Raw genomic sequence first — 26,864 nt, forward strand, 5'->3', positions numbered from 1 at the left:
AGCAATATCCTTTGTTAGCTGGATATCCTTTAAGCAAATAGTTACTCTGAGAGAGAGCATGTGCTTTACACAGGAAAATGGTATTGTGGCATGAAAGCTTAATGTTCACTAAATGACTAATGCATTGTTCAGGTTATTGCCATACAGTCTGGGGTTTTTTTTTTCTTTTAATAACAGTCAGTTGCTTATCTAGAAAAGCTTTGGAACTGATTCATGCAGTATTGACAAGCACTATAAAGGTGAGCTTGCTCTAATGGAAAACTGACTATAGCAATCTCCAATCTGCTGGATGACGCACACATAAAACCAAGACGAGGAGAATATTTGTTAGATGTGGCCCTTATTACCAAAATCTGCATTGTTTATTCAGCAGTATTTTAGCCTTAAGCGTGTATCCAGTGACCCAGAAGGCCAGAGCAGGAAAGGTATGCCCAGGTATGATCTCAGCTGTGCAGCTCAAACAAGACAGAGGCAGCTGCGTAGGCTGAAGTCCACTGTAATTTCGGGTAATTTGTCCCTGATGAAGCACCGTAGCCAGTCGAGAACAGAAAACACTTCAGGAGTGTTGCGTGCAGCCAATCGTCAGTACAAACCCAACAAGACTACATCTAGGCTGCGAGTGGGAGGGAGGAGTGGACTTGGGAAGCAAAACATGGCGAAATAACAAGTTTGGCGGCTATACCGCAGTTAGAAACTGCACCGATTCTGTCAGTGGCGGACTATGACTGCAAGTTCATAAAATCTGGACGCCGGAGATCGACAGCAGCGCTCAACTTTGAAGCGTCGAGTGCTCAGGCTTACAAGTATTACGGTGGCTGGCGACAACACAGTGCCTGCTCGTCTGCCCGTGTTTTCCCCCGGAAGGTTGGCAGTGCTAGGCGCGACTGTCAACACAGAAAATGGATGAAGAAGGAAAGGGAAAGTTTATTCTGGAAAAGACAATTTAGCTCGCTAGCCTAGCTGCGTTAGCCAGCCGGCCAGTTAAACATTAGATTAACCGCACACACCTGACTCGGTATTCGGATTATTTGTGCGCTCTGGACGAAACCCGGGGGGCGAATTTAAGTCGCGTTAACAAGTTTGACAACTGCAGCCGCAGGGAATCGCATTTGAAACGAGGCCCTTTTTTCCCCATTTTTTTTCCTCCCCACGCTCCTAATCTGTGACAAAATCCCGGGAGGTTTAAGGCCAGCGATGAGAGCCTGACGGTCGGTTCTGGTGCGGTGCGGACGGACCCGGGGACGCCATCACATCAGACGTTGCGTTCTCAGTAAAACAATCACTGCGCTGCTAAACCGTAAATAATAAAAAATAGCATACTTTATCAGTGTAAGTAGGAATGTTTCAGTGGCACACAACACCTGTCTGGTAGTTGTTTTTCTTCTTCTCCCCCCTCGGTGACACGCATCGGTGTATCATATGTGAGATTAGCTGGGATGTTGGAGAGCAGGGGAGAAGCGGCGTCTTGTCAAAATGAACGCAGCAAGGTGTTCAACAACAGCGGAGGTGCTCTGCATTTGAAACCTGCCAGTTGTTAGATCGATATCAAATGGGCGGCTAACAGCGACGTTGACAGCCTGTCTAAAAAAATCCTACTTTTTAAGTTGCATGCGATTTGATTAGCTGTCGCAGGCGGCATTTCTGTAAAACAAGTGCGAATAACATTTACAGCTTTCGGCCAGAGTTGACGTGAGCTAGCCAGCTGGGTGCGTCTGTCCGCTCTATCTGCGATGCATTTGCTAATCTAAGTGCTACAGCTCCTGCGTGTTGGACCGCCACTTTGCTGTATTTCCTCTGGGTTTAGGCCGTTATAAGCTCGCCTGATCGGCCGCTTAAATCCCCCTTAAGCACTTCTTGTCAAATAAGTGGCTAACTTATTAGCTAGCGTGATAAGTTTCGCCAGCTATGTCTGAAAACGCCCCCACAAGAAGCCTGGATGACATAGACCTCGCAGCTCTGAGGGTGAGTATTGTTATTACCAGATAAGTGAATTGTAAAATGATGGCAGACGGACTCATTAGATGTTATGTCATATGCCAGTTCGCCTCAGACACAAGCACGACCATTGAACACCCACGCGAAAAAAGTTAAGGTGGGATAAACATCAATCGGCCTGCGTTATGGGCAGTACAGTCTGTACACAAATCCTCCAAGTATATGTTGGGATTTCTCCCTTAAAGGACCACCTTACCCAGCCCTGACAATGTTAATTTGTAGGTTGAGGGGGAAGAAAAATAAGCACCAGTATCTATAAAACACTGGGCCACTGTGTGATTACATCATGTAATGGGAAGGCTGGTTTATTTAAACTACATTTTGTCTTCTGGTGGTATTATGGAGGTTTATGACGCCATAAGAAAAAGGCACATCTTTCAATAACTGATAACATTCTAATATTGTAATATTGTTGATATAATGTAACATATCAGACTGTTCGTGAAGAAATTAGACCTGGAGTTTGTTCCTTTTGTATTTTAACTGGTGTCCCATTAAAGGTCCCAGTTTTAAAATCCTAACTTATGCAACATTAGAAACTCTTTGAGAGGCAAGAAATCTGTCACGTCCCTTTTCACATTCACTCAGTGCTTGTTTGAGAAGAATCTGTAATGTCTAATGTTTGACTGACTTTTGAATCCCCTTCTACAGTTAAAGTGATCAAAAGGCTACCCAATAACTCCAATTCAAGCTATGTTTAAAATAATACCATTATTTTCTTGACAAAGTAAGAGGGTTTCATAAGATTCCCTCTGAAAAAGATGAGGAATTTCTAGTATTTCAGTGTAGCTCTCACATGGTAATGGGGCTAAACAGATCAGGATTTTTTACCCAAATACTGATTGTTTGGGCAGATTTGTCCTGTTTCCCTGACCTTCTTCTGAGGTTTCACCTGGAAATTTCACCTAAGCCTTCACTAACAACACAGGCAGATGTGACCTAGTTTCTAAAATTTGTAGTAATGATTTAATCTTGCAGTTCATTTAGTAATAATTTATTGTGTATTTAAATAGTGGATCTAGTAATTTAGGTAGCAGTTTGCTTATAAGAACAGTTGGGTAGGCGCAAAAAATGGCCCAGGGTTTGTTGCCCACCACAGCTGAGATGTGGAAATAAATAGTAGTTTGTTTGTGATTCTATCTATGGCTGGGTATTCCACTGAAGAAAACTGACCGTGTGATGGCTGTGGCTCAGGTGGTAGAGCAGGTTGTCCATTAAATGCAGGGTTGGTTGTTTGATCCCTGGCTACATGTCCTTGGGCAAAACACTGACCCCAAATTGTTCTCAATAGCATGACAGCTCTGCTACTATTGATTAATGAGTGAAACAGAACCTGTAAAGATGTGTCTTAGAGAATTTATACTTAATGCTGCACTAGGGAATAGTGATTAAGCAGGTCAATGACTAGTCATTTATTTTTAAGGTTAAGTTACTGGTGTGTTTGAACAGGGTAAACAATATTAATTTACCTAATTTTTTTCACATCTTAGAAGTTTCGCCACCAAAACCTACATGATAAGCCATCAGAATAAATCAGTGTCAAATTGTTTTTGTAGTTTTCTCAAATGACAGTTATATTTTGATATTTTGTTTACTGTCATTGTAACTCATTATCACTCATATATTTTAATTTGTCTAAAAGGGACATTGCACTATTATAAACATGAGCGTGAGACCCATTTAATGTAAATATGCCAGATTTAGCTGTATAGGCTAATTTTCCTCTGCAATCCATGGCAGGTTGATAGCACTGATCAACATTAAAAGAAAATCATCTGTGTGTGGAAAAACAAACAGAGCCATGTAACATACTGAACAGACATTAAGTACCACTTATTGTATAAAACTCACAACAAAAAACAAAAGTAGATGCATCACAAAAACATAGAAGTATGCGTCAGATTATGACAGCATGTTTATTTATTCTTGAGCGTTAACAGTCGTGTTTTCCTCCCCAATAAAGGTTTTTCAGGGTATGTTTAATTCAATATTTTTGCGTCAGTTTTTTACTGGCTAGCATTCTCCTCGTTACCTGCCTCGCATTACAGCATATCTCTGGTGCTACCATCACTTCTTGAAAAACGTGATAGTGTGAAACTATTGGCAGGACAGTGAACTGCGTCATCCACATCTGCGCATATTTGTGGGTTTTGTACTTGAGGCTATGAAAAACAAACAAAAAGGGACCTCACTCTTAGATTTTTTTTAAAAAAGGGTTTGAAATTATTAAATGGGCTTTAAAAAAAAATCAATGGCTCAATCACAGGATTTTAGCAGAAATTTGCTACACAGTACAGAAGGAGTCCAGCATTACATAACAACAGTTCACTGCAAACAGGCATCAACAAATTATTTATGCAGAAACACTTACATTGCCAATAGCAGGGGATAAAAGCAAGCGGGCCAACTGCACAACTGTATCGATTACAGGTGACATAATAAGTTACATATTTAAATGGTGAATGGACTGGTTCTTATGTAGGGCTTTTCTACTCTGCCTGAGCACTCAAAGCAATTTATACCGCTTGCCAACATTCACACAAATTCATACAAGTGCTTCATTCTATGTTTTTTAAATGTTTTCTATACAACACTCACACTCTGCTCAATGAATTGGAGCGGAACTTGGGGTTAGCATCTTGGCTAAGGCATGATTTGGCATGCAGACTGGAGCAGCCAAGAATCAAACTACCAACCTTCCTCTTAGTAGATGACCTGCTCAGCCTCCTGAGCAGCAGCCACTATGTAGAAATTTCAAATGAAATTGAGGTATTTTGTTACATTGCTACAGCCAAAAAGTCAATCATCTTAGCCACCAACAACAATGATAATAATAAAGTTTATTTGTATGGGACTTGTTACAATGTTACAGGTAACATGTGCTTCCCGAAAATGAAGAATAGACTTTAGAACGATAACAATACAAAAATAGACTAAATTAAAATAAGCCGTGCAAGACTCAATTGTCAGTAAGGTAAAAGTGTAATAAAATAGCTGAAATATTAATAAAAGCTCTAGAAATGCTTGATTTACACTTTTTTAAAAGGTTAAAACAAATCGCCTTGAGTCGACTGTTGTTGTGATTTGGTGCTATATAAATTGAATTGAATTGAATTGAATCTATATCCATTGCCTGTAATTTTTGTTATTCTTATTTTACACACATTTGATGTATATTCCAATTTAATAACAATAAAATTGTTCCCTGATTCTAATCGCTGAAGGCATGCGATGAGTTTTGATTATGATGATTGCTGCAGGTCTGTAACCACATCTTTTTCTTTTCTTAGAAAGACATCCCCTCTTAGCAGTGTTGATGTCATTGCAGGAAATAGTTTTCCTTCCTCTTTAACCATCACCACTATATTTTACAGTGCGTACTGTTAAACCTAGCTTACCATCTTTACTATTTGGCCCAATTATGTGCGTTAGTCATTGAGGTTCCCCTCCTTGTACCTGGGTACAGCCACATGGTTACAACCTCCCCCTTCTAGCCTAGTTTTACTGACACCTTGCTTGTTTTGCATTCACTGCAGACACTTTAATTGACTTTTTGCTGGTGGTGCTACTCTTTGAACATCACTGTACCCTTCCCCTTCCATCATATCTTTCCTCTCATCCCACTCTGTGCTTACGTGGGTGAAGATGCCGTCTCTGCCTCGCCACCCACTCTATCGTTACGTTATTGCCTTTAATACCGTGGGGATTTATCCCCCCCCCCCCGTTTTGCGTTACCATTTCCCCACTTTTCTGTCCTCTATACTTAACATGTTTATCTTATCATATAACCATGTGTATTGAATCTTTGGTCATTTCCCCGATATACTGCCAAGTTTTCCCAATCATGCTGTTCTTTATCGTAATTCCTTGTCCTAAAGGAAAATCTTCTCCTCCCTGTTGAAGGCGTAAAAACCCCATCATTGGAAATGGATGAAAGCAGGATAGGTCATGGTGTACATTCTAAACCCAAAGCAGCAGTCTCACCACCCACACATCTTCTTAAAGCCATATTGAAATTGCATGAAAGTGGAACTGCTTGTCATTTCCCTTGTCTCTTGGGGGGGAGGGGGTTGCATAATTGAGTCAAAGCAACCTACTCATTATTAGTGTCGGTGAAATATGTGTTCGTGGTACTGAAACACAGAATGAACAGATGAAGAAAAAGGCAGAAGTTTTATGTCAGTATTGTCAGAATCTGTCTTTGTATATCTAATCTAGTATCAATATTTAGTGTCTCTGAGTGTCTGCTTCCTCCGTGTAAAGTTTTGTGGGTGGCAGAGAACACTGAGTTTAGATCTTTTGTATGGAAATATGTAATTGTGATATTGTCTCCGGTGTACACAGTGGAAGCCACTGGGATTGCTGTTATTTGTTTTTGTCTGTGGTCTCTGTTCTGCACAAGCCCATGTGCTTTATGTGGTTTTATGACACTGTTCTTAAGGGGTATAGATCTGTAGCTACGCTTACATCTAATGATAGTACACAACTTCTGAAATTGCAGTGATAAAAAAAAAATTACACAGATCTTTCTTTGTCTTCAGCGGGGCCTCAGCATTGTTTGGTTTTCAGCCTCGTGTTAATTTAGCCTTTATGCTAATATAACCGCTGGTTGATTGCAGCTGTTTCAAGAACAGGTGAAGTTTCGCGGGGTGCTAGTATTTAAGGGTTAGTCTTTACCGAAGAAATACGAGCGCAGCAACATGAAATGCAACCTGCACTTGGGGTCGGCATTGAAGTGTAAATGTGGAGGATTCAAAGAAGAACAAAGCAAGCATCACCCACTTAAAAACAAAAATAAATGTGGTGTGCTTTGAGTGCAGTCATTGTAATTTTGCCTTTTCCCAAATGTTGAAAAAGAAAAGTGAATTAGGTTTGTTTTTATTGAAATGCTTTCTGTCTTTAGTATGTCAAGCTGATGTGGATTAAATGTCTGATGTATCTTAATTTGCTCTGCCTGTCTACTGTAAGACATTTTAAACTGCTGCTGTCTCCACTAGGATCCAGCAGGAATCTTCGAGCTGGTCGAGGTCGTTGGCAATGGCACATATGGACAGGTGTACAAGGTGAGCCATGATGCCCTTGTGACATATGAGTAATGCACGAATTCTAATGGAGAATAAAAAATTCAGTGCCTGAATTATCACTTGTGCATTGCGTGAGCATTTTGGATTGTTGCTGCAAAGCCTCCTTCAGTGTCTGTTCTTTAAACGTTCTGTACATTAACTTCTTAGATTACAGCAGATTTAGCCCACTGCCATGTCAGTGAAAATTTCAGCTATCAGGCTGTTAAATTTAAAGTGGCAGTGACGGGAAGATAAGGCACTCTAGTAAAAAGAAATGTAAATTAAGAACAGGAAAATGATGTGAAGAAGCAATTAGCCACACTTAATGGAACAAATTCAAAGAGTTCCAGGAAGATAGAATCTAAGATTCACTTTAAATTTTACTGATTAGTGTTACAATGATTCAACTTGCTTTTTGTTCAGGGACGTCACGTGAAGACGGGCCAGCTGGCTGCCATCAAGGTGATGGATGTTACAGAGGAGGAAGAAGAGGAGATCAAGGCTGAAATAAACATGCTGAAAAAATACAGCCATCACCGCAACATAGCCACATACTACGGTGCCTTTGTCAAGAAGAGTCCGCCGGGACACGACGACCAGCTTTGGGTCTGTCTGCCACTGTGTCGGGGCTGATGGTTTAATGGTTGCAAGCCTCATTAATTGTTCTAAGTGAGATGTGTTTGTTTCCTCATAGCTGGTGATGGAGTTTTGTGGGGCGGGGTCAGTGACCGACCTGGTGAAAAACACTAAGGGCAGCTCTCTAAAGGAGGACTGGATTGCTTACATCTGCAGAGAGATCCTAAGGGTGAGAAATCAAGAAGCCATGTTTAGCCACAATGCCAAAGGGTTGACAGACCACACTCCTCCACATACTAGTGAAGTTTTGTCACTTGCACAGTTGTCACTTTATTGTAGTGTCAAAGTCTGTCCAGAGACAGATGGACCAATAAACACTTGGGAAAGTACTTAAAATCACCTATGCGCTGGTTCCCGCAGAAGTACATTCCTCCCTGACTAGATTTTTTTGTCAAGATAAGGCACACACGTAGGCAAACTCAAGGTGAAAACAAAGCCAGCTGTGGTAGCAGGGCAGGTGAATACTACTAATTACAGCTTTTATACAGTACGCAGGGTTGTACTACACCATTTCACAACCTCAAATCCAACTGCTAAGCCTCATGTGTGACTGTAATTTTGCACATTTGTGATGCTATCACATTTTTAAGAGCAGTCCAAAGATGTGTGGATAACGCAGAAAGCCGATAAACTGCTCAACGCTGCTATTGTGTTTGTGCTTGTCAGAGCAGGTATCTACAAGGCCACATTTTGCCAGGCTGACACACACACACACACACTCTTTCTGTTTTTGCCACTAACGTGTGTGCAGCAGAGCTCGTTACATACTGACCTTTTTTTTTGTCTTGTTTTTATATGAACAGGGTCTCTCTCACCTCCATGCCCATAAAGTTATCCACAGAGACATCAAGGGCCAGAACGTTCTGCTAACAGAGAATGCAGAGGTCAAACTGGGTATGTTAGTTTTGATAGTGTGCATTACTAACGCAGACCCACTCTCGGACCTTTTTCTGACTCTTATTTCTCGTTTCTTTTTTTCGCTTTCAGTCGATTTTGGGGTCAGCGCCCAGTTGGACAGGACAGTTGGGCGAAGAAACACCTTTATTGGCACACCGTACTGGATGGCACCTGAGGTCATTGCCTGCGATGAGAATCCTGACTCCACCTATGACTACAGGGTAACACCAGCCACAGTATTGTTTATGTGCAGTATGTTTTAAGAACAAAGCACAAGGCTGACCCTGGGCCCCTGTGTATTTTGCAGAGTGATATTTGGTCCTTGGGAATCACAGCTATTGAGATGGCCGAAGGAGCTCCTCGTAAGTGTCTTCGTAACCTTTGCAAGCTATTTTTTTTTAACCTGTTTTTGTTAAATAGTGCATATTAACATGGCAACAGATAACTCATAATTTCAAAGCCCATTCTACAAGACGTCATGAATGAGCCTGTCTTGCATATGCAGCTCTGTTGTCTGTATCTTCAGATGGATGGCTGACTCACTGTAATCAAGGTAGTGAAGTTGTGAGCTGCCAGTTGGCTTGTGGAGGCTGCTTGTACAGATCTCTCCAGTTTGCTTAGCAGGGAGCTTTGTCTGCATGGAAATTTGGTGTTAAATGCAAAGAAACTAAGAAAAATCTCACTGAAGAGTAGCAGCTAAAAAGTTTGGTAAAGAAGGTGTCGAACAGTAGCTCAACACAAGTAGCTTATAGTGGCTAGTGCGCTCCTACATTTGATAAGTGGGTGGTTGTTTTCAAACTGATATATGTGCAGAGTTTGAGAGTAGAAGGCTCGAGTCATTCACTGGCTGGTGTGGTTTTGTGACACCATTCAGTATGAAGCCTACAGAAAACTGGTGTGTAAATTTGAACCCTTTAGTGAAACGTTGACATCACAACGAGTCCAGTAGTTCCTTCTTTGAGATGAACAAATTTTCTATTTTCAGAGTAGATCGAGAGTCACTGCTGTCCCTTTAGACCGTTCTGAAAGTTCAGAAAGCTCCTGCAGATCATGATGTTGCTGCTGTGAATGACACGCGGCACACAGACCAACTGTCAAGCTAGTGTTGTACCGTGATAAATTATGCAGCATGTACTGACCGTATCAGGCTGATAACTGAAGTTTGGTTTCCACTAATAAAGCGATCAGCTAGCCTCTATTTTTAAAAATGGTTGCTTTTGATAGTAATGCTTTATATTATAGTTGAAGTATAGTTTGTATAGTTAGTGTATATTGTCAAATACTAGAATTTCATACTCAGTACTGATACCCAGGAAAATGCATATAGATACTTGATACAAATTTCAAAACCACAAGTCAAAAAAGAAGCATTTCTTTTAATGAAGGTTAAAACAATGCAAATGATAAGATCAATAACATTGTGATTAAGTTGTCTGCTGTAGTGTTAAAAAAAAAAAAAAAAAAAAGGAACAACATAACTGTGTGTTGTATATCGAATAGAGATTAAGTAGGTTAACAATTATGCTAACTGTTTAAAACTTCAGTATTGTTGAAACGGGACCTTTACTGGCCGCTCGATATTCCTCCTGAAATGTTGTTTGGTGCTGTGAGCGTCAGCTGTTCAGCTGTTAGTGAGAGGAGGGGCTGTGTGCCTGCCTGTCTGCAGCAGTGCTGTGTGAAGTTTTGTGTCGACTGGAGGAGGCAATGATGGCACTATTTATAGCAATGCAAATGAGTATGTAATAGTAATTTTGAGTATTGATTAGTATAATTGGTGTCAATTTAATATACTTTTAAAAAAAATATAATATTGCCAACCCTAAATGCAAGACGGGTTTTATGAATCTGCTAACACCTGCTTAAAAGTGTAATAAAAGCATAATAACGATGCTAAAGCCCACACTGGCCTTGGCTCTCTCTGTTATATTCTATAACAACATGATGGGCATTATAGTCAGTTATTAGTTCTGAATGTTGAATTTGCTCTTTATTACCATAATCAATATTCTTCCAAGTAAACATTATTCTTAATTAGGTTAAATAGTCACAGTAGTAGTTAAATATCTGCACTTGGTGTTTTTATTTCTGTACTGATCACATGACCTAAATTTACTGGGAATTCATCCATCATCAACAGGGTTGGCGAGGATTCTGTATGATATTTGTCACAGTTTCACTGGGATGGCTTTATTGTGCCGGTTCTAGTAATGTGCTCACGATCCTTGCAGGGTGAATCAAAGCATTGGTTGCACAGTATGCTCACTCCTTGCTCATCTTTAGCTTTATTTTTTTACCTCCTAAAGGTAATTGTTTGAGTGTAGAGCTTTTGGACTGTCTGTAGTAGAACACTGAAGAGGACAGGGGCAGGTAACCGTTTGCACAAAATAATTTCTACTCCCGGGATTTTTAGAAAAGTGCCAGCATTGTGTCAGTGGGTGAGCCATTTCTTTAGTGTGTGTTATATGGAGCACGTTCTCACTGTGATTCCTGTGGTTTGCGCATACTTTAAAATGCTGAAATGAAAATTTCCTCTTCCCTGCCTCAGTCACGTTGGATATGTCCTAAAGACTGTGTTACAAAAGCCTATTTACTGTGAAAGTCTAAAGCTAACCAGTCAGGTTTAGCTACCTACCTACGCTGGGAACACAATGACTCACAGTCCTTGTTCTTACATTCAGTGTAACAATAAGCCTGAGGCACTGGGAAAGATTGGATAACAGCAGCTGTAACCATGTTTGAGGATGCAGAAAACATGTATAATGGTGGCATGTGTTATTCACAAACTGCCACATGTGGAAGTGGATGATACTCTAACATTACCCTCATTCTGATGTGCTCTTTCTTTTGTAAATCGGCTCACAGCATGGACCAAAAGATTTAACTCCAGTAATCTCCTTTATTTCTTTAGCCTTGTGTGACATGCACCCAATGAGAGCCCTCTTCCTGATCCCCAGGAACCCCCCTCCAAAACTTAAATCGAAGAAGTGGTGAGTTATCAGCCTTATCAGTGCCTTATATCAAAGTGTTTGAAAAGCCTTTTTTTTTCTTAGCACGTATTGGATTGTGCGTTCAATAAACACTGTTCTAGCATATTTCCATCTGTGTAATAAACTGGTAGCAGACTGCCTCACTGCAGACTTTGTAATTGTTATCACTTTGCATTAAATTGAAATAATAATTCAATAATTTATGAACTACAGCCAACAAATAAACGTAGTCTATTGTGATGGCAAAAAAGTGGGTCAATGCAGGAAGGCACGGTTTACATGCGATGTAGTAGTGTAGTCACTTTGCGTATCAGGTTACTGCTGTATGTGATGTGTGGATGGTACAAAAAATTGCAGGACGATGTCCAGTTTCCAAAATGTTGTGCATCAGGTTAAATTGGGTGCATTTGCGATAGCTGCTTCTCCCTCAGATTTCAAAGCATTAAAGGTCGTGCACTTGTTCCCCTTATGAGCCAGATTTGATTGCTTGCAATTTGTCATATTTTCTCCTACCCGCTACTTTTCCTGCTAGTCGTTAATGGACCCACTTAGTAGGGCTTATCCTCACACAGGATTAAAAATGCAATGTTTCTTCCACAGTTTTTATAATTGTCATGGAAAAAAAAGCTGCTGCCAATGTTCTACCGATAGTTGAGTATTTAAAAAATAAGTAGGGGACAGAGCCAGGTGCATGATCAGGTGAATACAATGGACATTAATGACCTCATACACATACCAGTAATTACACAGTTACTATACTGTGCTGCATTGCATTAAATTTTATTTAAAAGTGATCATGTGGTTTATGGTCCTATTTTAATAAAACTGAGTGAGAAGAACAGCAGGTAGTAAAATCGTTAATCAGATTGTTTGTTTATGTCCTTATTATTTTTTTTTTTTTTACTGGTTAATCACAGCGACTAGCCCCCCATCAGTGAAAGTAATTTTTGAAAAGGCAATAGTCACACAATGGTGCAAGCATTAACTGCAAAACTTAACAGCTTGGTTCACATTGGACTAACAGAGGAACATTTCTAAAAAGGTCTTTTATTTCTAAAATACTGATAAAAAGTATTCCTACCCCGCTATATGTAAAAAGATCCGCTTGAATTTCTCATTGTTGTTGAATCTGTATTCTGTGCAGTACTGGTCCAACTGTCAGCTTGCCTCCTGCTCAAGTTTTCTTATCTTCTAACCTTCCTCGTCCTGCCAGGTCCAAGAAATTTATTGACTTTATAGAGAGCTGCCTTGTGAAGACATATCCCAGCCGGCCATCCACGGAGCAGCTGCTCAAGCATTCCTTCATCAGGGATCAGCCCACTGAACGCCAGGTCCGAATTCAACTCAAAGACCATATTGACCGTACACGCAAAAAAAGGGGAGAGAAGGGTAAGCAAGTGTAGCACCAGCTTTGTAGAGTGTTCACACATGGTCAGCATAAAAATTCATATTAGAGTGACTTGAATTTATTTTTCCTTACAGAAGAAACAGAGTACGAGTACAGTGGTAGTGATGAAGAGGAGGACAATCGTGGAGATGACAGAGAGTCAAGGTAATTTTAGCATTTCTGTCACAGGACACTTTTTGACTTGTTTGAGTTCCTTTTTTCACCCATACCTTGATTTTTTGGTTTTCAGTTCAATCCTCAATGTGCCGGGTGAGTCCACCTTGCGACGGGACTTCCAGCGTCTGCAGCAGGAGAACAAAGAGCGCTCGGAGGCTCACAAGAGGCAGCAGGCCCAACTGGCAGCTCAGCGCCGGGACCCCGAGGAGCACAAGAGGCAACTGTTGCATGACCGACAGAAACGCATCGAAGAACAGAAGGAACAGCGTCGCAGACTTGAAGAGGTAAAATGCCTTTTTAAGGGAATACTCTAACATTAAGAGATATATGCTCATTCGTTTTATTGGTGGGAATTGAATGATACCCATCTCATCTCTGTGCTAAATCTGGGTGTCAAAACAGGAAGGTTGGCATAAATTTAGCATATGGACAGAAAGCCTGACCTCTCTAAACTTAAAAAAAAAAAGAAAAAAGATCTGTACACAGTGAAACATTTGCTCTTGTACCTCCGTGTGACTGTAGAGGGTTAGTTACGGCTCAGACCTGTCCCTAAAGTAAGCTGAGACTTTATCTGTTCCAGAAGTTGGGAAATGATTGTGTCATAGCGGCCAAATCATTAAAAATAATTAAATATAACCTATAACAAAACTTGAAGAAAAAAAATACAAACACAATCAAATAAAATACTCCAATGATGTCAAAGAAACTGCTTGGTGTCACTTTTACACTTTAGGTTTTGTATAAATTAGACAAGCACATTCAGAATCCCTGGTAGGTGTGTTTTTGAGCATTTGCCAGTCATTATGCTAATCTGGTTAATTACTAGCTTAAGCTTCATGCTTATCCCACAAACATGAGTCTTATAGCAAAAGAGCAGGTGGGCATTTTCACCCAGCTGTCACTGGGGGCTGCTGGATCTGGGTTCGCTGTTTTGCCACAACTAAAACTGGTCAGAATTACAGGAATTCCTGCCTAGCACAGCTTGATTAATGCTTATCTTTCGTAGTTTATTTATTCGTGCATGCACAGTTTTCTAAAGCTGATAACCAGCCATTCTTTTAGGAAGATGGCCTTCTACAGTGAATAAAGCAGTAATTTCAAAATAGTCATGATGTAAAATATTTACTGCAGCTTGTTGTGGGCATTGAGACAAGAATCATTTCTTGTGACTAAGAATTGAACTTTTAAATGGATTCCACCTTAGATAAGAACGAGGAAACACTGATTTGGAGGCCCGTGTTTTTAGAAGTGCTCGTTCTTTTCTGAGATATTAATATTGTGTTTACCCCACATTTGCACAACTGCTTTGCTGCTTATCAGATTTGAGTTGTTAGTTTTGATTAATTATGGTGATAATATTTATGAAATGCAAACACATGTTTTGTTCGAGATACAACAGGAGCATGTTACTTTGAGTTACCTCCACTCTTGATCTTGATTTTAGTAATTCATTAGAAATGTGCACGTTTTACTACCAGCTCATGATACGAAAACATTATGCAATATGACAGCACGTCTTAATTCAAGCAGTAAAGATATGCAGTGCATTGTCTGTCTGTACTTGTCCTTCTCTTTTAGCCACGTAACTGTCTGCACTTAGCCCTTTTCTTCCTCTGAGCTTGATTTCAGTGTGTTTGTTTGCTTTCGGCAGTGGCACAACATTTAAGATTTACTTTCTCACGCTGTCTGTGCTAACCTTTTGTTCCGTGTAACTGGCACGACTTACAAAAGCACATGTAAGAGTAACAATGTTTAAATAGTTTAGAGGTTGAAATTGGCCAATGAGACAGACACATCAGTACACTCACCTCCAGCTCCTTAAAAACACAACAGTGAGTTATTCTATCGCTAAACATTTGCTGATCTGAAATTGTAGACTAGAAGAAGGTATTCTGAAGCGATGGAGTTTACAAAATGTATCGTCATTACATTTTTTTCTTCTCAATTTGAGAATCGATGATTGCTCAGTTACATTAGTGATAGTGATCCAAGATCGAGTGCTCTACACTAGCCTTACCTCAGCACCGAGGGCTGCTTGTGTTCTTTAATAATGTAAGAAAACCATTTATGTGTGATGAGTGGAAGAGGATGAATGAATGGATTTTTTGCAGTAGAGTGTAATAAAGAAATGAAGCAAAAAAATATTAATGACCACACATTTCCAGATCTGAATCACTGGAAATGAAATGCTCTTATGCTTTTTCTTTCAGTACCTTCATTCACAATGTTTCAGCCCTGAACAGTCTTTCACTTAACACTGTATATTTTTGGAAGTACAGCATTGTACTTCTAACAGTAGCTGACATAGTGTTGATATATCCACCCCTTCAAAGCTTACAGACAATAAATTGTATGAAAACGTTGTCTTTGTTGCACGGCATCTGAACTTCCTTTGAAGCTGACACACAGTCAGGATTTGACAGGATGTTATGTTAGACATTATTAATGAAAAGGCTGAGCATGTTGCTAAATACTTTGAAAGACATGCCTGCATAACCCAGTGAATTAGAGATGGGGTGGGGGGGACTGCGAACCGTGAAATCTTTGGGGAGTTCAGTAGGATTTGATGGAGGCACATGTTAGCGCACCTACACTGCTTTTGTTGCTGTAATCGTTGTGCAGCATTGGTAAGGGGTTTTAACTACAGTGAGGGTGGGCTCTAATGAACCTTCACCTCCTTGTCTATCTTATTTACCTCTTTTGTCCACCGCTAAAGTGTCAGCGATGACTGAGTGAACGAGTGCGTTTGAGTGCCGCTGCCAAGTCGCGGGGGCTCTCGTTTCCCCACAAAGAACAAATCTTTGTGTTTCAGTCTCCGTTTAGAAAAAGGCAGATAAAAAGCGCCCCCAGTCAAAAGTGAAAAACTGTCACTTCAACTTTGAATCAAAGCAGTACACTCAAAAGATGATTAGGATGCATTAGGTGTGTGTGTGTTTGTGAGAATGACTCACAGCTTTCTTTCTCTGCCCTGTACTTGTGCAGCTCTCACCCCCCCTCCTCATATCTTTGCAGGGGAGAATTTTCTTAACAGCAGGCTAATTTCTCTGTGCAGCCACATCCTCTGTGCTCATTACTCTTTTTCCTGTCACCCTTCTCTCCCAGCAACAGAGAAAACAGGGAGAGATGGTGAGGCAGCAAGAAAAGGGTCCCCATCGGAGACTTGACGATATGAGACGGGAGGAAGATAGGAGGCTGGCAGAGAGGGAGCAGGTAACCAACCACAGGAGGAGTGGGATTGCAGTCAGCCAATCGGAGCAAAGTGTAGGCGTGTCCAGCGGCAACACTGCGCAGGTTGCTCTGGTGGTGAAATTCCAGGAGTAGGTTGCCATAGCAGCAAGGGTCTAAATTAGTGTATTTACTCAGAGATGAGTTTTCTGTGGGTGAGCTCTCTGCGCCTCTTATGCTGTTTCCAGTCTACCCTCAGTAAAACAAGAGTCTGGCATCATGGCACAGTCACCTTTTAGTGCCAAATACCCCCTTTTTAAAATATCAGCCTGGTACCTTAGATCAGTCACAGTGTCCTGATAAATATTTACATTCACTGACATTCATTTTAAATTTAGACACTTCTCACGGTCTCCGTTTAGTGCTGACAGTATGTTTTATTGGTCATTTGATTTGTCTCTGTTGCAGCTTCTTAACATGGGTGGTGACTGTTTTGAGACTAAAATTGTTGATTTTAATCCATGCAACACATGGTTTCTGTTACTGGATTGACATTACATAACTCTGCTTCTATGTTCTTTCCCCTCCCCCAATCATGCTCTCATTCCTCCTTCATCACCTCAATGTTTATCTTTCCTCCCTTGTTACCTTTCCTCAGGAGTTTATCAGGCATAAGTTAGAAGAGGAGCAGCGGCAGTTAGAAATCCTCCAACAGCAGTTGCTTCAGGAGCAAGCGCTGTTAATGGTAACTAGTCCTTATTACTCCTTAATCATTTCCTCTTCAAACTGCAGAGACTTGCACATTCATCTCCTGGTCATAATATATTGTCCGAAAAGGAGGGCAGCTGATCTTTTTTCCAAACCAAACACTGCAGTGTTGCAAGCCTGCTTGTGTTTGAGTTTAGATGCTTTCTAAATGGAATAAAAGTCAGAGATGAGATTTTTTTTTTTTTCTCAATCAGAATATAAAAGCTCAGCTTGAGTTTGTAAGATCCTACATGTGGAGCACCTTGATGTAAATAAGCGGTTCATTTTCCAGAATATGGATGTAGCTCCCACAACATTCCGTGTTATTTAAAAGACATGCGGTGACCTAGATTTTGGGGGCAGTTTTCATTGTATAATGATATCTTGCGCACACTGAAGGGTAGAATTGCTGCACTCGTGGCATCTTTGTTTCCGCGTGCACCTGTGGAGCGTAGGAGTTGCTGTCATCAAGACTGAAGTCTTTGTTTCTGTTTTGTAGAGTGGGAAAAATAACCCTATCCTTTTTACTTTAGGCATCAGGGAATTTCAAATGCTTTCTCACATCTTGCACAGAGCTCCTGTGGGTATGTACGTCTATACAGGGAACCAGAGCACAAGGCTGAAAACAAGTGCGCTATCCTTCCTCCGGGTTTGGCATAAAAGGGGCATTTATTTGTGCAGCACGCAATTGCCCTACAGTGCAGTGAGACAAAATATTCAGGTGTATGGGCCTTGTGGGCCAAATTTCTGTGGATCACAGTATTCACTTCCAATACATCCAGTTTGTTCAGTAAATGTAAGCCTACCTCGAGCTCACAATTGGAGTACATCAGCAAGTAGTGACCAGCATTCCTCTCTTGCTATTTTAAATTAAGTCTAGGTGGAACATTAACCCATCCTGCAGTAGGAATGTTTCTGTAGTGCCTTAAAAAAAGTTGTGAAAAACTGTGTCTGTTAACCAAAACCATTAGTCACAAGGTCATAACCCTAACTTCTTGAAATCTGTGACAGCTGCAGGATGTTTCCAGTCAGCCACATTACACTGTAAGAAGGGATTCACATTGACAGCTACACGGATGTGAACAACTCTGAATCATTTTGGATTTGAAATTTCAAAGTTGATTCAAAATCGTTGATACAATTATTGACGAACATATTCTGACGAAAGTGATAATGGACAAACGGTCACAATTGTACAAGTTTTCATGAAAGCGCTGAGTTATCAGGAAGGAAGAAGTGAACTCAGCGAATTGTAGAGCCTCCTTTAACAACAGCAACCTCCATCGGATTGTTTCTGTTGCTGCTTTAGATTTAAAAAGTCAAGAAAATGAACTTGGGACCAAACCTCCTACAAAGCTATTTTTGTTTCATCAATATGTTTTAAAAAAGTTTATTCAACATGCCCCGAATACCTCCGCTGGGTTAATATCAGGACTTTTAAGGAATTTTATTCTTTTCAAACATTCAAATGATGCCTCACAGGTAGGATGAGGTTTTGGTTTTGGCCTTTTCTCATAAATACAGACTTGTGCGTTTTTGTCAAAAAGTGGCATTCAGAACAGCTAATAAATGAAAATGAAACAGAGCAAAGGAGAGATGAAAGAAACACCGTTCAGCCTTGTTGTAACTGTTGATGTGCATAATTTGACCCCCAGAGGGCGCTCTGCAACTTCACTGCCAAAAACACAAAATTCTGTTCTTTCTCCGTTTCCCTATAATCATCTCCTAGATGAAGATCAGTACAGTTTGAGTAATCAATGTAGAGAAATATTACACTCCCAACTATACATGATCAGAGAAACCCCCTGCTGTCCACATCATCCAAAACAAGCTGATTTTGAAAACGTTGCCAGTTTGCGAATGTTTAATTCTTATGTTTTGGTTCCTTATCTTGTTATGTGATAAACTCCTGAACAAATAGTTCATATAGACAGTATTTTTTTCTTATAACGGGATTGTTATAATATTGCATAATGTTACAATCCATTCCTCTGTGCAAACTTCTACAACTGTACAAATTGTTTGCATTACCTTTAGAAGGCTTTATTTTCTTCCACTGCTGCAAGAAAGCTGTAAAGCCGTCACTGTCTTAATTTTTTAAAAGGCCTCTTGGCCTGTAGTGTACATGTATTCGCTTGACAAAAGAAAATTATGGTTAAAACTGCTCTCACTCAATGCAGCATCAGCTGGCCTGTAAATCTAGTGCTCGGTTGCCTGTAAGGACTCCGTTACTCACTCTCAGTTGAAAGAAAACTGTGAAGTTTAGCCTATGTTGTACTGACTCATGGTAGAAAGTCTCGTTTTAACCTCCAAAGCTTTGACTTCTCTCTTATTTCATGTTTTCTTCTGAATGCACTGGCCATCAAAAGGGTTGGAGACCCATGCCTACAACTCAGTGAAAAACCAATAAGTCAGATGACTCAGTTTTGCACTAACATACGGCACAAAAGCATTTAGCTACAGACATGATCAATATTCTTTTCATGTGGGCTGGTAATTGACTGAAATAGGAGCACTTGGATATGTTAAAGCCCTCAACATGTGTTGTCTCTGGTTGAAATCAGGTCCGGTGTATTATCATTGCATCTGCTGTAATCTGCAGATTTGATTTGTGCTTTTGTGTCCAGTGTGAGGCAAGCAATGTCTTAAGTGCAGTGTTTCTCTCTGCTCAGGAATATAAACGCAAGCAGCTCGAGGAACAGCGTCAGTCCGAGCGGCTGCAGAGACAGCTGCAACAGGAACATGCCTACCTGGTGTCCCTGCAACAACAGCAGCAAGAAAAGAAACCTCAGCTTTACCACTACAACAAAAACCTGGAGCCCAACAACAAACCGACTTGGGCCCGCGAGGTACCAGCATTCCGGCATTTTAATCATTAGACAGTAAAAGCAGCGAAACACTACAGAGTAAATTCTCCTCTCGCACGCCTTATTTCAGGTGGAGGAGAGGAGTAAGCTCAACAGACAGGGCTCACCCAAAATCTGCACTACTGTCTCCGACACTGCCATCCAGTCACGCTCTGACTCAATCAGCCAGTCAGGAGCGGTCCAGTCTGCGCAGACCCCACCGATGCAAAGGCCTGTTGAACCCCAAGGAGGGCAGGGCAAGGTGGGTGTTTCTGAGAGTTTGAAATAATAATCTGCACTTAATTGGAGCAGATACAATTGCTTTATACCTTCCTACTTCTTATTCCTCTGCTGCTTTCAACTTAATTTTTTTTCTACTATCTTATTTATGCCTTCCTTTTTTTTCTTTTCCCTCCCCAAATCACCTTGAACTACAAATGTGACCATTCACCCTCTCTGCGCCTGCCTTCCTTTGTCGCTCTTTCCACTCTGCTGCGCTTCCCTCCCGGTGTGCTGCTGCTGCTCCTGTCCCCTGCAGTTCCAGATGGCTCACTTGGTTCCTCTGAAGCCTTATGCTGCCCCTGTCCCTCGCTCTCAGTCACTCTGTGACCAGCCCACTAAGACCATGTCCGCCTTCCCTACCCAGGATCCTTCCCTGACCCCCACACCCCGCCCTATCCACTCTAGAGAGTTGGTGCGTCAGAATTCAGACCCCACTTCTGAAACCCAGGCACCACAGGCACACCAAATCAGAGAGGATCGTGGCCCGTGGATCCGCCTGCCGGATGTAGAACTTCCACCCAAGGTGAGATTCAGCAGCTGTAGTTGGCGTCCAACCTAAGTTTGAACTTTTTTGTTATCTCAGCTGTTCACTGGGCTGCAGCTATTAAAGAGACTTTAAATGCGTACCTCATAGAGAAGCTGGTGGTAGTACGTGGAGCTCATTTGCTTATATCTAGGGAAGACTCGACCAACTAGGAATAAATTTGCATGATAAAAGCTGTTGTGCATCTTCGAGTGGTTGGTCTACATTTCTACAGTCTTCATGAAAGTTGTTGTTGCCTGGAAAATGTAAGACTTTGCCATTTTTTTTTCTTAGATTCCACAGAGGACGGCGTCTATCGCCACAGCTCTCAACACCAACCTAACCTCTGGTATAAGGCACCCAGTAAGAGCCAGGTACTGAAGACATGCTTTGATCTGAGATTTCTTTAATTTAGTGCCTTTTTAATAGGATAAACAGCTATGACAACTTGATTTAATTGATTTTTATCCTCACTGTAACCTCGTGGCAGCAATCCAGATCTCAGTCGCAATGATCGCTGGGAGAGAGGAGACAGCATGAGCATCATATCCAATCTTCCCCAGACGGGCAGTTTAGAGAGGCATCGCATCCTCAGTGAGTTCCCATCTCCCCAGTGCCATTTCTCAGCAGACTGTCTTTGCAGTAAGTGTATTTTCAGAAGCATAACTACTCTCTGTGACGTTGTTATTTTCAGGTTCCTCCAAAATGGATTCGCCCATTCTCTCCCACGATCCTCGTCACAAGCCAGGAGAATCTCGAACCTCCTCCCGGCCTGGGCGTCCTGCTGTGAGTGGCTGTTTCCTCACTGTGCCGACTTGTAAAGCCAGCTTTAACAGAACTCAAAGGGGTGCCCGCCACAGACAAGCATCTGTAAAATAAAAAACACACTAACACGCTGTGCTTACGCTTAGTTTTAACTTAAATGCACCTGTTCTGTAAATGAATTAATAGAAAACTAACTCGAGGATTTCTCCTCACTTCAGCTTTACTCCTGAGCCAGTACTGATATATCGCCTCATGCTGCTCCTTTTCTTTCTTTCTTTTTTAAATCCCTGTTTTTTTTTTTACTTTACCTTAAATGCGCAGAGTTACAAGAGAGCTATAGGGGAGGTTAGTATCAATGTCTCTTCTGTGCTTGTGATGCTCCTGCATGACTTGGTATTTGCATTTACTGTCAGTGTCTGTATAGAATTAATGGCATGCCCTACACTGCCTGCTTTCATCACGTAAATCTCATTTTATTCTTGGAATAAAATGAACTTCTTTCTATAAAATCCTTTCTAAGGACTTTGCATGTATTCTGTTGCAGTTTGAACACCTTTCACTAAACACCTGCATCCATTATGAGTCATTTGCATTGCTGCTGTTTTTCAGCTCATCATCCCGATGCCTGCCTTACCAGCTGTCTTTGGATTGTCTTGTTTATCAGTAGTACAGGAAGTGTTTCCCATAGAATTAGATTTATGTGTGGCAGCAGCAGTTTTCGTTTTGGGAAGGTGTGCTTGTGTTTTGAGCACAAAACGAAGCACACACGTGTTTCAAGATTTATTATTAAATATTATTGTTTATTAGGCTAATGTTCCTATGTGAGATCTGATTTCAATGGGCTTGGACCATCTCAGACCGCAGCTTCGACAGCTCTGTAGGCTCGTCGAGTGACCCTCACTCACATGCTCCGCTCTTGAGATCCAGCTCACACTGGATCTCACCAGCTCCAGTCCAACATGGTGAAGTTGAAGTCTGACTGGGCAAACGCCACTGGAACAGCGACCTGGTCTGTGTGCCAGTAGGAAAAAATGATATGCCAAATAAAGGCAGTATATGGGAAACACTTACATACTGTGTAATGCTGTCGTGTTAGCTGCTATTTTCTTTGATAGCTGAGATTATGTGCAATCCTGTCTGCGCAGGATCATGGCCTCTTTGCCAAGGAGCGTGCCGAGGAGCCGCCAAGACCTCCGGTCAAAGCCAACGATTACTCGTCCTCTTCGGAAAGCAGCGAGAGTAGTGAAGAAAGTGAAAGCGGCGAGGGAGCAGAGGAGGAAGAAAGCCCCACAGATCGGTAATACTTACAATTCAGGGATCAGCAAATAGTTTCTGTTTGTGAGCTTTGCTTTTAAAAGAAGAGTATAACCTGCTTGTGTAAAATCAGCATCCTACATCCTTTTTGATTTCAGCCACAGAGATGCAGACACTGATTCAGTCAACACCATGGTGGTTCATGAAGATGAGGGCGAGGCAGGAGAAGGAGAGCAAGCTGGAGGCTATGGGGATCAGACCATGCTGGTACAGAGGGTGAGTCATCTGTATATGTAATGATGCTTAAAATGCATTGAGTTCACGGAGAAATCAACACAGTTTCTGTCACAGAATATTGTAAAGCAGGAAGACAAGAGCCTCTGGTCCACTTCAACGGTGTTATACTTTTTTATATATACAGTGTATACAAATAAAGAAGACATTATGTAATGTGGAGTCATTGTACATGCACAAATAAATATGGTGGCAGCTTTCAGATTTCATCAATGCACTGAAAGCAAAGAAGATTCCACATTTTGCACCAGTGCTTAACAAGCACTCGCAAGTGAATCAGAAACCGGAACACGTACAGCACTGTGTGGCGTATCAGTGGACTGCGAGGTTGTGAAACCACAACTTCTGTATTGCACAGCTGTTGTTAGTAACTTTAATTATTCTTTTCTTTTAACTCCTTTTATTTTAGTGTCTATGTTGCCTGAAGACAGCCTTTAGCCAGCCCGAGTTAGATTGTCAAATGTCTTGATTGTTTTTGAGAGACAGCCATGACAGCATATGTCTTCCAGCCGGCTCATAATGAGTTGTCACTTTTAACGAAGTGCAGTAGTTTTGTGCATAATGTTGTGTTTTGAAGCCTCGAGGGTAGCGTTTCTATAGTCTCCATTTCGGTTAAAAAAAAGAAAAAAAAAAAAGAAAAGAAAAAAAGGATGTGATGAGGAGGAAGGGAGGGATGACTTGAGTGAAATGAGTCTATCCCAGATAATTCTCCTTTTTGAGACATAGTGGGACAAAGATTTACAAACTAGACTTAATGTTTTATTCAGTATGACCCAAAACAGCTCATCGTTAACTCATGAGGAAGGTTTACAGAGGTCCAGATAATGCTGATTTCACATATGCTTCTGTAGGCCAGAAGGTCTTTTTGCAACCACAATTATCACCATCTGGTAGCCTTCAGAATGAATGCAGGGTTAAGGAACTTCTGCATTGGCTTCATTTTTCTGACCTGGAAGCTGCGTCCATGTTTTATACCGTCTGAGGGGATACTAATGATCACCAGGGAAGTATATGGTGCTATTAAATAGTCTGCCATTAGTGCTAAAATGACATACATAACACACTGAGCACACAGAGGAAGAATGTTGATTGGTTTTACGTATACAGTGCGAATGCTTTCCGTTTTTAATGCAAATCCTAAAACCATTTCCAGTGTCAGCACCACATCCCTCTGCGACACATTAGAACAGTGACAGTCCTCCAGCCTGGCTGAGCACGTCAAATATTATCTTGACAGGATCACATTTTATAGCAGCGTGCAGATGAGATCCTTCATTCATTCATTTATTCCCAAGTATGTGCAAGATATCGGTTTTGAGGACATATAGGGTTTAATTTATCATAAACTTGTGAAAAGGTTTATGATAAATTTGTATTTAATGAGTAGCTTTTATGTAATTTGCATGTGCATGTAGGTTCCTGTCAGTTTAGACTTTTGTTTTCTTTGTTGCTCATTTTTCCTTAATGTGGCTTTAAAACAGCTTGTGCATGTTCAGTTTTTCCTGAAAGAAATTCGACTGGGAAAGCATCCAGTGGTTGTGCATGACAGAACCTTTACAAGTCAGATAATGATTTTGGGGTCGTTCAGATAATGGAGACAGAAAACTGCACAAGGTCCATTACTGATCGTTACAGTGTTAAACATTTAAAGTAACTTTTCAAAGTCAGAGTCACTTTATGTGCTAAATGTTTCTGAGTAATTGGTGCAGCAGATTATCCTAATCTGAGTCTGTCATATCATTATGTAATATTTAATAATTCTGTGTGTTTGTTTTGTTTTTATTTCATCTGAAAGACCCCAGAGAAGCGCAGCCATAACGGATACACTAACTTGCCAGATGTGGTGCAGCCCTCTCACTCCCCCACTGACTCAGCCACTCACTCCTCTCCTGGGAAGGACTCTGTTTACGATGTAAGTGTTACTGATGCTAAGTATATCAGCCCTAAATTCCTCCTCTCCCCCTCCCTCCTGATGTGTTCCACATTTACCATTAGATCAGTCACCAAGTTCACCCATAACTGAATGCATTTACAATTACCAGTAGTGCAGCTCTTAAAGCTGTTTTGATGCCACATAGGGACTTAAAACACTTGGAGATGGAAGAAAAATACATTTTCAGAAGAAATGTAGACTTAAACAAGAATATACAACTAACACACACATCCTGTTCTCCCAGTATCAGTCCAGAGGTTTGGTTAAGGCATCTGGCAAATCCTCTTTCACTACCTTTGTGGATCTGGGAATGTACCAGTCACCAGGAGGTACAGGCGATAACATATCTGTCAGTGGTGAGTGAAATATTCACTACCTTAACCTTGTTTTTGCATTAGAATACTTTTCCTTTATGTACAAAAATAAGTCTGATGACTTGATAATGGATGTAATGTTGATTTAAAATAGGATTATTGAAACATTAGTATATATGTATTTTGTACTGGTTTGTGTTTTCCCTCTTCAAATAAGCCATTCCCATTGCTGCTTCTATGTGTAGGTTCCAGGTTTGATCAGCTGAAGATGGAAGTGAGGAAAGGATCCATGGTGAATGTCAATCCCACCAACACACGCCCTCCTAATGACACACCAGAGATTCGCAAGTATAAGAAGAGGTTCAACTCTGAGATCCTGTGTGCTGCACTTTGGGGTAAGAACCGATTTATTAATGAAAAAATATCAATGCAAAATGCAAACACTCTTACTGAATTGTTTGTGTGGTGTGTCTTTAGGTGTGAACCTTTTGGTAGGCACGGAGAATGGTTTGAAGCTACTGGATCGTAGTGGTCAGGGCAAGGTGTACCCCCTCATCAACTCACGCAGGTTCCAGCAGATGGACGTCCTGGAGGGCCTCAACCTGCTCATCACCATATCAGGTCACAACTGCTGCCCACTGCTGTTGCTGCAGCTGGTTAAGTTTGTCTGTCCTTTGGTCATGAGATGATAAGCAAGCCTCTTTCTACATTTGAAAAAGAATAACAAAAGGTGGCTGTTAACCCCTACAAAGCTGTCTCTCGCTGCTTTTTTATTCACTCACTGTACTGACAGCTGTGTCATATGTTGTGAATCTCCTCTGCTGTGTCAAAAACAATGACCTTCAACTTTAATTTCATTTCTGTGAGGCCAAAGTCAAAAAAGGCAAGTAGATTGAGAGAGGACTGTGTTGCTGTGGCTGAAAAACATGTGCATTTATAATTGTGCCATTAGTGTCACAATTAAAAATCATACCTTCGCTTCCATCATCCCTTCTAGAGGGATTAGTATGTACAGCAGGAAAGGGACATTTAAGTTGGACGGTAATATCATGGGGAAAAAAATAATATTTTCATATGAAATCCATTTTTGCCATTTCCCGACCTTTAATTGCAGGATAAAAAATAATGTAACCACATTATATAAATGCACTTAAATAATTACTATAATGTAGTCAGATTTATAATTGATCTTTCTCTTTGTGCATCTATTAAGGCAAGAAAAACAAAGTGCGTGTCTACTACCTGGCATGGCTGAGGAATAAGATCCTCCACAATGATCCTGAGGTAGAAAAGAAGCAGGGTTGGACCACAGTGGGAGAGATGGAGGGCTGTGTACACTACAAAGTGGGTGAGTGACAGATGATGGCTTTTTATCCCTGGTGTTTATTAAACTCCCGAGAAATTGGTGATGAATGCATTTGGCACAGTAAATTATTAATTACAAGTGTCTGATGTCAGATGGCCTTGTGCTTGTTCTGTCTAGTGAAATACGAGAGGATAAAGTTCCTGGTGATTGCTTTGAAGAATGCGGTGGAAGTTTATGCTTGGGCGCCCAAACCTTATCACAAATTCATGGCCTTCAAGGTAAGTCTCCCCTTT

The 26,864-nt window shown here is 41.0% G+C and overlaps 1 protein-coding gene across 4 annotated transcripts in view; it reads left to right on the forward strand.

Annotated features, from left to right (window-relative positions):
• The first annotated feature begins 564 nt into the window (after nt 1-564).
• The window catches only part of mink1 (misshapen-like kinase 1), a 32,517-nt gene continuing 6,217 nt past the window's right edge, over nt 565-26,864 (forward strand). The window contains exons 1-28 of one of the 4 annotated variants that reach the window (XM_039617861.1): nt 565-1,962; nt 6,993-7,058; nt 7,482-7,664; nt 7,753-7,863; nt 8,498-8,588; nt 8,682-8,812; nt 8,899-8,953; nt 11,500-11,578; nt 12,792-12,967; nt 13,061-13,130; nt 13,216-13,426; nt 16,251-16,352; nt 16,966-17,052; nt 19,727-19,903; nt 19,992-20,162; nt 20,439-20,705; nt 21,000-21,079; nt 21,196-21,299; nt 21,400-21,491; nt 21,792-21,815; nt 22,616-22,767; nt 22,883-23,000; nt 24,814-24,930; nt 25,196-25,307; nt 25,511-25,660; nt 25,743-25,886; nt 26,479-26,613; nt 26,749-26,849. In XM_039617861.1, the coding sequence (XP_039473795.1) occupies nt 1,906-1,962; nt 6,993-7,058; nt 7,482-7,664; nt 7,753-7,863; nt 8,498-8,588; nt 8,682-8,812; nt 8,899-8,953; nt 11,500-11,578; nt 12,792-12,967; nt 13,061-13,130; nt 13,216-13,426; nt 16,251-16,352; nt 16,966-17,052; nt 19,727-19,903; nt 19,992-20,162; nt 20,439-20,705; nt 21,000-21,079; nt 21,196-21,299; nt 21,400-21,491; nt 21,792-21,815; nt 22,616-22,767; nt 22,883-23,000; nt 24,814-24,930; nt 25,196-25,307; nt 25,511-25,660; nt 25,743-25,886; nt 26,479-26,613; nt 26,749-26,849 (3,363 nt within the window). In that variant the 5' untranslated portion in view covers nt 565-1,905. Of the gene's footprint in view, nt 1,963-6,992; nt 7,059-7,481; nt 7,665-7,752; nt 7,864-8,497; nt 8,589-8,681; nt 8,813-8,898; nt 8,954-11,499; nt 11,579-12,791; nt 12,968-13,060; nt 13,131-13,215; nt 13,427-16,244; nt 16,353-16,965; nt 17,053-19,726; nt 19,904-19,991; nt 20,163-20,438; nt 20,706-20,999; nt 21,080-21,195; nt 21,300-21,399; nt 21,492-21,791; nt 21,816-22,615; nt 22,768-22,882; nt 23,001-24,813; nt 24,931-25,195; nt 25,308-25,510; nt 25,661-25,742; nt 25,887-26,478; nt 26,614-26,748; nt 26,850-26,864 lie in introns of all 4 variants that reach the window. The other 3 variants (XM_039617860.1, XM_039617862.1, XM_031752492.2) reach the window with 3 other exon arrangements.

The sequence above is a fragment of the Oreochromis aureus genome, linkage group 10 (assembly GCF_013358895.1).
Source record: "Oreochromis aureus strain Israel breed Guangdong linkage group 10, ZZ_aureus, whole genome shotgun sequence".
Lineage (NCBI taxonomy): Eukaryota > Metazoa > Chordata > Actinopteri > Cichliformes > Cichlidae > Oreochromis > Oreochromis aureus.